Source organism: Epinephelus moara, chromosome 24, assembly GCF_006386435.1.
Source record: "Epinephelus moara isolate mb chromosome 24, YSFRI_EMoa_1.0, whole genome shotgun sequence".
Lineage (NCBI taxonomy): Eukaryota > Metazoa > Chordata > Actinopteri > Perciformes > Serranidae > Epinephelus > Epinephelus moara.
This window is the reverse complement of record NC_065529.1, coordinates 44,850,007-44,861,540: the sequence shown is the minus strand read 5'-3', so window position 1 is coordinate 44,861,540 and position 11,534 is coordinate 44,850,007. Positions and strand designations below refer to the sequence as shown.

At 40.7% G+C, this 11,534-nt stretch overlaps 1 protein-coding gene and 1 long non-coding RNA gene across 3 annotated transcripts in view; one reads left to right on the top strand and one right to left on the bottom strand.

Annotated features, from left to right (window-relative positions):
- The window catches only part of LOC126385698 (CD276 antigen-like), a 33,352-nt gene that overhangs the window by 9,032 nt on the left and 12,786 nt on the right, over window positions 1–11,534 (top strand). The window contains exons 1-2 of one of the 2 annotated variants that reach the window (XM_050037574.1): window positions 8,030–8,195; window positions 10,845–11,123. In XM_050037574.1, the coding sequence (XP_049893531.1) occupies window positions 8,123–8,195; window positions 10,845–11,123 (352 nt within the window). In that variant the 5' untranslated portion in view covers window positions 8,030–8,122. Of the gene's footprint in view, window positions 1–8,029; window positions 8,196–10,844; window positions 11,124–11,534 lie in introns of those variants that run through there. The other variant, XM_050037573.1, reaches the window with a different exon arrangement.
- LOC126385714 (uncharacterized) lies at window positions 1,827–2,850 on the bottom strand. The gene is made up of 2 exons (XR_007569437.1): window positions 2,132–2,850; window positions 1,827–1,987 (listed from the first exon to the last, which is right to left on the bottom strand). It is a non-coding gene; the product is annotated as an uncharacterized LOC126385714 (long non-coding RNA).

Sequence of the window (11,534 nt, the reverse complement as noted above, 5' to 3'; positions counted from 1 at the left end):
AAGCAGCTCTGGTGCCGCTTAAAAAAGTGTTCCCCCACTTCTAATTTTACAAATTAAGCACTGGTTATAGTACAGCGGGATCCCCCAACCATCGCTTATATTTATAGTTTTTTCGGTCTTAAATTTCATTCAAGGTGGCATTAAAAAGGTCTTAAAAAGTCTTAAATTTCATTCAAGGTGGCATTAAAAAGGTCTTAAAAAGTCTTAAATTTAACTTACTGAAACCTGCAGATACCCTGGCTGCATTTTGTGTTTACACGACAGCAGAGTTTTGGGTGCCTGAAAACGCAACGTTTTGAAAACAGGTTCCAGAGTGCAATTTTTTGGAAACTGCACTATCTCTGTTGTCATGTAATCTTGCAATATGCAGTTCCTCTGAAAACAGAGACTTTTTGCACGTGCATTACGTTCCAGTCACTAGGCATGCGTGAGAAAGTCGACCATCACAACAACAATGGCGGACTCCTGAGCTCTGTTTGTGCTGCTCAGCCTGTTGAATTTATCAACGCTCCTCCAGCAAATTGTAGATTTACTGTAGCAACTCCACCTCATCGTACATCCAGACAAACGTTTGTGCGGTTGCCACTTTGTTTGTTTGTACATGACTGCTCTGTAGAAGGAAGCGCATGTGCGCAGGGGCGTGTTGTTTCATTATAATGTCACACTGCCACCTGCTGGGCTGACATGTATACTACAGCGTTTTTGGTCATTTTCGCGGATCCATGTGCACGACTATCGTCAAAACGATGTCGTCTGAATGCGGAACTTTTGTCAAAACGAAAATGAGAAACAATTCCATTTTCAGCGGATGGTTTTCGTGTTAACATGGCCTAAATCTGTAAACCTCACTGTGTTGAAGTGACTGGGATCATTCCTCTAAGTGTTGGACTTCACATCACTTGAAAGTGGAGACATTTATGTGCAAAAATTATGTTTTTATAACAACAGTGACTATAAATAATAGATTGTGCATTGATCAGCTTTTGCTATAACACATTCTTATATGGTTGTAACACAAAACAAATTTAGCAGAATCAGAATCGGACTCATACTAAAAGAAGTTATTGTTATTAATACAGGGCCGCAGCTAACCATTTGGAGGCCCTAAGCATAATTGGTCACGGAGGCCCTCTTGGCCACGTGCTCCTCCTTGAACATATTTTAGCATTGACCCTGCGTATATTTTAGAAATACAAAAAAAAGAGATTAGCAAGAGCTAAATGAAATACCCAAACATTAGGATTTTCTGATGACAAATATAAAACTATGAGACACTCTACTCTCTTTTAAACCATCTGGCAACAACTTTCATATCCATTACCTATACTGACTAACTGTTTATAATAGGACAACCACTGCCTCAAACACTTCATCATATGCATTAGCCTAAGTCTACTGTTTATCTGTAAAGCACTTCATTATACTGATATTTTCCTATAGCTAGTATGTAGCTATAGAGTTATATTAAAGCAAATCTAGTGGGACACAGATTAAACAAAGATTAAATACTCAAATCATACACATTATCTAACCAATAAATGCAGAGCAGAGGCAAGCATAACAATGGTGGCATTTTGTCCTCTACCCAATTTCAAATTACTGAAACTACTACATTGAGCAATTCAAAAATTTACCAGCAGATGTCGCCCTTACCACAGCCTCAACAGAGCCCACACTCCACGACTTTTCTGCCCGTTCTGACAGTCACTATAGCCCTTTTTAAACAGGAATTGTATGGAAAAATCTCAGCACACCCAAAAACAGCAGGTGCGTAGGAGAGAGGCTGCAACCCCACAATATATAAAAATCAAAAAAGGCTCCTGCACACTGTCTCACTCTCTTATTTTTATTTAAGCAACGTTTCAGTCGGTGTGACCTTCATCAGGCATTTCAGGCAGCATCACAACATTTCATATATATATATCCAAAGTGGATGCAATTAACCAATCAGAGGACTGGAGGGCTCAACATTTCTGATGAGCATCACCTGTCAGAGAACAACAGCAATCATTAATAAACAGCCACATTTTCAAATTTTTATAAAAACATTAATAGTTTAGAGTACAAAAATATTTTAGATTTTCTAAAGACTGTAGGCAATAGAATAAATAGCAAATATACACATACTTACAAGCGGAAATTTTTTTTATCAAGGCTGAAGAAAGGAGAGATTTTTTTCAGCATTTCCAACAGCCCCAGAATGTACCAGGCGGAAAAACAGCAAAAAATGCTCTGAATGACTGACTCTCCCTGCAGTAGACCAATATAACAACCGGGTAAGACAGCAGATAAGCAATAAATCTACAACATTACATTCAACAATAACTCATCATCCAATCCTTTTGGAGACAGTGTCTGTAATGTAAAAATCCAGAATGCTTCCCTTCTTTTTAGGAGCAAGTCGTGGTCTCCGCCCCTAGGTGGCAACGAAATCTGTTCGATCCCACAAAAGCGGAGGGAGGCCACGTCATGTCTCATCTCATTAAAATGAACTGCCACTGGATAATCTTCATCCGTGCGACGTATCGCACTCTTGTGTTCACTGATTCTCTGTTTAAGTTTCCTGGTGGTCTTACCTTCGTAGGCGAGGCCACACGGACAGTGAATCATGTACACAACATGAGTGGACACGCAAGTGATGATACTCTTAATAGGAAACGTTTTTCCAGAAAGAGGATGACGAAAGTATGTTGATTTAAAAGTGTTGTTGCACTGTGCGCAATTTCCACATCTATAATTACCATTCGGAAGAGGACTTAAACGAGTTTGTTGTGGCTGATTATGTTTTTTCTTTGCATTAAAAAAAAAATTTATGGTCCGCAAATCATGTTTATGTTTTGAATTTGTGTTTTGGCCTGTTGCGCCACCCACCGCCGTCTACCAGTCACAGTCAGTAGAGTCTCAGCATCAGTTACAGTTACGACTGAGCTACAGCAGCAACGCAAGCAGCATTAGCAGTGTCCAGGTACATAGCATGAGCACCCGGCTCCTCCTCAGCTGTATCCTGGCAGCAGCATTAGCAGCAGAGAAGCCGGACTTGTTCAAACGGTCCCCTGGAAAACCGAAGATCAAGGACGCGGCGACGCGGCCCTGCCACGGCAGCCGCCCGTGGGCAAACAAATCAGTCTCCAGCGTGCCACTGTCCAGCAACCTCAAATCTGTAGGGGGGGGCAGACACGACTCACGGCAGTATTTTGAATTTGAGTGCAGTAACCGTTTTGGCCACATTCTTACATACAGCGCCTTTAAATAAAAATAAGAGAGTGAGACAGTGTGCGGGAGCCTTTTTATAAACAGGAATTGTACAAATTTGCAGGAAAGCCCAATCAGTCTTTTTTCAGCATTGGCAGTATAAACACAAAATCGGGGAGTGCAGCAAAATGCCGCCTACCTACTTTTGTTTATACAGAATGCGCCTTTTTCGGGGCAATGGGGGGCGTGAGCAAGTAACAAAACGTGTAGCTCAGCGTGTGACGTCAACAGTGACGTGGGAGGGAAGCCGCGGCTGGTCAGTCCTTCGGTGATTCTCTCATGAGTCGGCCCGTTCTTCACCGTCCCCGTCATCTGACAGTTAATGGCCTCTTCGTTTGCGAGGACAAGGAGGGCGCGCAATTCCTTGTCTCCCCAGTTGCTCATCTTTACAGTGTCTGTCAGGTTTGTGTTTCCCTCTTGCTACTAGCTGCTCGCTAATTCCTGCTATCAGGCCTAACGCACTTTTCGTACTCTGCTTATGCGGAGCAGCGGCACTGCGTAGGTCTGATTTGTTCCAAACTTTTGTGGATCATTACAGGATGAAGCGCTTCAAAAGTTATCAAAGACTTTTTGATAGGGCATTCTGTTCTGATGATACTGACCAATGAACTTTAGAGGGAGTGTGTTTCAACACATTAATGGAGTTTACTCCTGAACCGTTGAGCCAGTTGTCACAAAACTTGTGGACATGTAGGCGTACCTGAATCATACCCTGAAAGTTTGATTCAAATCGACCAATAGGGGGCGCTACATGCAAAAAGTTGATAATCTCATAATCAGCCAGAGATATTTGTACGAAACTTGGTTTGCATCATCTAGGGTCATGTCTCAGTCGATGCACAAAATTAGAAAATGATTGCTTAAAGGGGCGTGGCTTATTACATTAAATCTAAATTTCAAGACATTTCAGTCCATATTTTCATTAGAAAAATAATAAAAATCACCAGTGTGTCCTGCAGAGCTGAAAAATTTTCAGCACATCCAAACGTCTTCATCTAAATGCAACCACCGTTGTCACAAACATTCCTTGGTTACTAGATGTCACATGTTTCAAATGGTGTTCAGATTGGTTTAACAGTTAGCTCACAGTCACCAAAATATTTGACAATATACCTGAAATCAGCAGAATGATGTGAGATTTTTTTTTTTTTTTTCAGAATTGTATCACCAATGCTTTAACTGACACACTTGTTATTCCTCATACTTATTTTTCGTCGTATTATTTTTCTTCCACCAGATTTCTGTACTTAACTTGTGCCACAGCTCTGAGCGCACACAGGGTCTTCATAAAACATAGATTCAAGATTCAAAGTGTTTATTGTCATATGTACAGTAAGGACACGCGTTTCCCTGCAGAATGAAATTTGTTCTTTTCTGTCACCAATTAATGCTAAACAATATAAATCTGAAGTATGAAATAGATCAAAATATACTGTTTTAATATCTCCTTGCTTAGTATAATATTAATTTGCCTGACGCGGCTGAATCTGTGAGCGTTTGGTCGATAAGAAGACTGTTAAGAGTGGGTCAGCTCAGCTCAGTCTTAGTGAAAGATCTTCTTAAGCTAAGTGCGAATGTGGGAAACGCATTTTTCTTTCACGGGAGGCTAAAGGGCGTTCTTAAGAAGCTCTTAGCGCTAAGATATTCTTAACTGGATCTGGGAAACACGGCCAATGACTAGTGAACTTTAAAGGGGGCGTGGCTCAGCAAATGATTCCACAACATTTGGACCAATCACCACAAACCTTACAAGCAATGTCTCAGAGGTTCCAGGAACAAACCCTGAAAGTTTCATTTATGTTGACCACTAGGGGGCACCACAAATAAAAAAATGGGTTTGGGATAACACAAATCAGATTATAAATCAAATTGATTGTCCAATCATTACAAAACTTGTATGTTGAATAATAATTATGAACCATGTGCATGAAATTATTTTGAAATCAGTAAATAGATAGACAGCCAGAAGTTCCAAACAAGTGCAATGGTCTTTCTCAAAATTTGGCCATAATCAATGAGGGTTTGTTCAAACATCAACAAACGTGGTGGACTTTTTCAATTAAGTCATTAAAGAATGTCCCCAAAATGTTTCTGCAGCCGACCAATAGGAAGCAACAGTGTTTCCAAAGAAGAGCGTGGCTCGGTGGAGATTTAACAGTAAATGAATGAGCATCTGTCTGATTGTCATAAAACCTGTTGGTGATCTTTAATTCAGGCGTCCTGAACTGTCAAAGGTCTTGATCCTACCCAGCTTTCAGCTTTTAAAGATCCATGCTGGCTTGAACCCCAGAGTTGCTACTGCAGCTATATTTTTACGTTGCTCTTACACACACACAGAACAATTTACAGGAAGTGCACCTCTTGCTCCGTGTTTAAAGACAGCACTGTCATTAATGAACAGTTCAGACTCTGATTCACAACAAACTACAGTCAGTGACAAAACTATGAAATGTTGTGATTAAGCCCATTTTCAGTTGTAGAAGAGTTCATAAAGGGTGTTTACACTGAGGATTCTTTAATCCAGCTGCTCTGTCAGCATCACTGATTCATTGTTATGACATGAATTCGGGACAAAAAGCTATGAACATAAGGTCAAAAGCCAATGATGAAAGAAGAACTAAACGTGCTAATACCACATTATAAATGCCCCACTAAAAACAAAAGTCCTGCAGTCAAAGTAAGTATTGTTAGCAAAATGTACCTAAAGCACTTAAATGAACAGTTGTGATTGTGCAGTAAACTGTTTCATGCTGTCAGTGTTTTCCTTCTATCTGATGTTTCTGGATTCATTTTACTGCTGCATTAATGTGTTCGTGTCATTTTGCTGCTGTCGATGTTTAAGGTTGTGCTCATTTTAACTCCCTTATATCCTGTTGGGTAGTTTAATCTACAGCAATGCATCATGGTCTATAATGTTTGTATTAAACAATATTTACCTCTGAGATGTAGTGGAGATATTTGAGATGGAATATGAGATCTGTGTGTCCACTGCCTAATAGTCACTGAGCGTTTGGCTGATAGTTTTTATTTAGGAGGATACAATAATAATAATGATAATAATAATGATAATAAATATTAATAATCAGAGAGAGAGAGAGAGAGCAGAGCGAGAGAGAGAGAGAGAGCGCAGAGCGAGCGAGAGAGAGAGAGCAGAGAGAGAGAGCGCAGAGAGAGAGAGAGAGAGCAGAGAGAGAGAGAGCAGAGAGAGAGAGAGCAGAGAGAGAGCGCAGAGCGAGAGAGAGCGCAGAGTGAGAGAGAGAGCAGAGAGAGAGAGAGAGCAGAGCGAGAGAGAGAGAGAGCGCAGAGCGAGCGAGAGAGAGAGAGCAGAGAGAGAGAGAGAGCGCAGAGCGAGAGAGAGCGCAGAGCGAGCGAGAGAGAGAGAGCAGAGAGAGCGCAGAGCGAGAGAGAGAGAGAGCAGAGAGAGCAGAGCGAGAGAGAGAGAGAGAGCGCAGAGCGAGCGAGAGAGAGAGAGCAGAGAGAGAGAGCGCAGAGCGAGAGAGAGAGAGCAGAGAGAGAGAGAGCAGAGAGAGCGCAGAGCGAGAGAGAGAGAGAGCAGAGAGAGCAGAGCGAGAGAGAGAGAGAGAGCGCAGAGCGAGCGAGAGAGAGAGAGCAGAGAGAGCGCAGAGCGAGAGAGAGAGAGCAGAGAGAGCAGAGCGAGAGAGAGAGAGAGAGCGCAGAGCGAGCGAGAGAGAGAGAGCAGAGAGAGAGAGAGCGCAGAGCAAGAGAGAGAGAGCGCAGAGCGAGTGAGAGAGAGCGCAGAGCGAGAGAGAGAGAGAGAGCAGAGCGAGAGAGAGAGAGAGAGAGCGCCGAGAGAGAGAGAGAGAGAGCGCAGAGAGAGAGAGAGAGAGCGCAGAGCGAGAAAGAGAGAGAGAGAGAGAGCGCAGAGAGAGAGAGCGCAGAGAGAGAGAGAGCGCAGTGAGCGAGAGAGAGAGCGCAGAGCGAGCGAGAGAGAGAGCGCAGAGCGAGCGAGAGAGAGCGCCGAGAGAGCGCAGAGCGAGCAAGCGTGAGAGAGAGAGAGCGGAGAGCGAGCGAGCGAGCGAGAGAGAGAGCAAGAGAGAGAGAGAGAGAGAGAGCGCAGAGAGAGAGAGAGAGCGAGCGAGCGAGAGAGAGAGCGCAGAGAGAGCGCAGAGAGAGCGAGAGAGCGCAGAGAGAGAGCACAGAGAGATAACGGTAATAGCTTACAACAACATCAATGAAAGTAATAATATTATAATTATGATGATTCTGGCTACTGTGGTACAATATGTTGAAAGTATATATATTTTGTTATAACAACAAACTTTAATATGTCTGTCTTAAATTAATTACTCTGCATGTAAACACACTGATTAATACATGTTTGTGTCTTCCAGAGNAGAGAGAGAGAGAGACGGTAATGACAGTAGCTTACAACAACATCAATGAAAGTAATAATATTATAATTATGATTCTGGCTACTGTGGTACAGTATGTTGAAAGTATATATATTTTGTTATAACAACAAACTTTAACATGTCTGTCTTAAATTAATTACTCTGCATGTAAACACACTGATTAATACATGTTTGTGTCTTCCAGAGCCAGTGGTCGTCACAGTGGAAGAAGACAGAGATGCTTTGTTACCCTGTTCCCTCAGCCCCAAGGAGAACATTGAACAAGGATACTTTGATTGGAATAAAGTTGCTCAGAACACTGAAAAACAGAAGGAGGTGTTCCTGTACGATAAAGGCAGACACAGTCCCAACTTTGGATCTCAGGATGACGGGTTTAAAGACCGAGTCTCTCATTTTCAAGATTTGGATCTCAGGATGACGGGTTTAAAGACCGAGTCTCTCATTTTCAAGAACAACTGAAACAAGGCAACGCCTCCATCATCATCAGAAATACAAAGATGGCTGACGATGGAGACTACACCTGTGTTTTTACTGAGCCACGTCAAACGTTCCACATTAAGCTTGTTGTTGGTGAGTTCTTTCTTACAAAAAAGATGTCCTCTCATTTTGTGAAATGTCAGCAGTCTATAGGAGATAAAATTTGAGTGTGCTCACTCGTAAGTTTGTGTCAAACAAACGACTTTAAACTGTCCAGAACACAAACCAGTCAGGTCTGTGAATGTGAATCAGAACTAGGTGGAAAAAACAGTACAATAAACATAGAAACAGAATTCTGTTTCACCTGTCTGAAAAGTTGATGATGTCACACAAGAACTCTAACGTGTTTTGTTTTGCCTTTCAGATTGTGTCTTAACCTCTTGAGGGTCATTTTGACAGAATTTTGCATTTCTGTCTCTTAATACCTTCACATGTTAAACTGTATAATACCAGGACCATGAGGAGCTGATACATGTAAATTACATCACTGTAAAACAAACACTCAGTAGGTTTCATCAGGTGTGTTGATCTCACTTCAGACTCTGACAGAGTTCAATATGTAAAATATTAAATATAAAATAATAGAAGTTCTCTTGTTTTTTACCCTTTAACTTCATATTTTAAACACAGTAAATCAGTCCTAATAAGAGCCATCAGGTTGAAATTCACAGGATCTGTCCCTCAACTTGTCTGTAATGTGTGTACCAAATTTGAGGTTGATTGACAGAAGTGTGTGTGAGATATTTTAGAAAGTGCAGTACAGAGCATCTCCAGCAGAGGACTCCAGAGCTCTGTAAAACTTTTTCAAAGTTAGCAAATGATGAAAATAAATCTCTTTATGATTCTGAAAAAATGTCCCTAAGTGTTAAATGTGACTATAAAAAGATGTTTTTAATATTTAAATAAAGATTTACATATTTATTATCATTGAATCTCGCCTCCATAAACATATAAATAAAGTTTCTCTGTTATGTGGGTGTCCCACTACCACAGGAAGTCCAGATACAGTAACTTCCATATATGGTCAGGCAGGTAATTTAAGTGTCTCCAAACTCACCGTGTTTTCACGGTGCTGACTTCCCATTGGATGAAACCAGCTGTCAATAACACACGGTTAAAGATGCTCTCCTCTGATTGGTTGATAGAGTTAAAAGTCCGTTAGTTCCGTCCCTTTAGGTCGTAGAAAGATGCTGATTGGTTTATGTGTTTTCGGGGCGTTTCCTGATTTCAGAGAGACTGAACATGATTGGTCAAATCTTTTGTCAATACTTTAAATGGACTGAAAATACGTTGTTTTGGAAGTTTGACGAGCGGCGCTAAAACTAAACGAGGGACACAATCGACTTTTATTCACGTTATTTTTACTTCCGGTTGAACGTAAACGAGGTAAATTGAATCGGTGTGATTTTGTTGTTTAAAACGAGCTCCTGTTTGTCTATAAATGTCTGTTTTTATACCTATAAATACATTTTAACTGCGGCTAGACAGGATAACAGCTAAGCTGCTAACTGTTTACTGCCGTAAAGTAAGACGTCACTGTTCTGATGTCGTAAATCCTCTAATCAGATTCTTAAATCCGTTGTAAAAACGAACATTTAAGGTTTCAGATGAGGTGTAATATGTCTGTGATGACTTCTGCCGTTAACATGAATACATGTTGTGCATTTATTAATTAATTTTACATATAAATTTCGGGTCGCGTGCAACCTCGGCGCTTTATAACATTAAAAGACAGAACACCTGACAAAAAACCAGGTGAGTCTTGATTTTGATCACTGATCATCACACATGTCTCATATGTGCTGTTCTAACTTTGGCTCCAGAGGCCTGAGTGCCAATACAAACTTTAATGTCTGTAAACCTATTATTTATCTCTTAAAGTGGAGACATCTGTAATACAGTAGCATCTGCTAGGTTTGTGGTAATGTTAATTATATAAAATGTTTTTATAATTGTGTAAGTGGACAGGGGCTGTCTGTGTAGGAGGGCTGTGTTGTCCATAAAAATGAAAAAACACATTAGGCTACAAGCTTCATACACAGTTGCCGGTTGATAAGGTAGAGCTGTCTAATTTAGCAGCTCCGCAGTGAATCCCATTTGAAGCTTATAATGTTCAGTTTTTCTTATAGTCATGTTCCAGAGGTGTTGATTAAACTGTGTGGTCACTTTGTAGACTGTTTTGGTTTTCAGCACTCACTTTATGGGTTGCACAAAAGAAAATATTTTACTGAAGTCCTTCATCAGCTCCTCTTGGCTAACAATGCAAATAATTTAAAAATGTGATGATCAGTTTTCCACCTGTGCAGTGTGATTTCTCACTGACACAATGAAGCCCTGGTAACAGAAGGGGTGAACAGATAACAGAAGTCCCTGTGTTTCACATTTCATATTTCAAATATTCACTTACTGCAACACGTTTTGCACGATTTCTTTTGAAGATGATTTTGTACCACGGTATATAAAGAAAAAGTTTTTAAGGGTTACCTCAGCATGATATGAGTCAGAAATAGTGCTTTCAGTGGTGAATAGTTAACAAATTACTGGAAGATTCTTTTTTTACATATCTGTCAAACAAGGATGGTAAATGACTTTGAGCCCTGCTTTGTACTTTTTGTGATTCTCTGTGTTTTTCCTTTAATCCACATGTATAAGCAGAGGAGTGATGAACAATGAACACAGCAATGTTACATTTATGATACTGTTGGTGTCCTTTTTAATCTTAAATTGTTTGTATGTTCACAGGCACATGTCCAAAGCCGAATTTAAGAATACTTGGTCCAACAAAGGATGGGATGCTCTTGCGGTGTGAAGTTCGAGGGGCTTCTCCAAAACCTAAAGTAGAGTGGAAGGACAGTTCTGGAAACAAACTTCCTGCTGAAGAACTACAGGGCCCAGACAGAGGAGGCCTCTATGACATCATCCTCCAAACTACAGTGACCAAGACGGACAACTACAGCTGTGTATCTACACAGGACAGAATCTGCCATCAGATTTCTGCCGACACCTATGTGCCTGTCAATGGTGAGACTTATTTTCCATATAAAACATGTATTTTTAACTGCTTGTATGTGATTAGTTGTCAAAAATTGTGATGAAAACATCTGCACAACTTGAAAATGTTTCAAACTGAGTGAAAACTTCACTCTTATACTGAGGCTGAAACTTCAGTTCATTAATCTACAGAGATCAGAGGAAGAATCAGTCTGGAGGGAAATAACAGAAAGAACTGGAGTCTGTAATACATTTCTACTTCAGTATGAACTGTTACAAACACACAGTCAGTGTGAACGTTGTCAGCCAGCTGTAGCTAACGTCTGTGTCGTCAGTATTTTAGTGCTGAATAAAGACAAAGTGTAAAAACAGTCCAACAGTCAGATTCACAGATGAAATGGAGACAAAACTGAACTTTGTGTTGAGTGTGAATTCACCTTT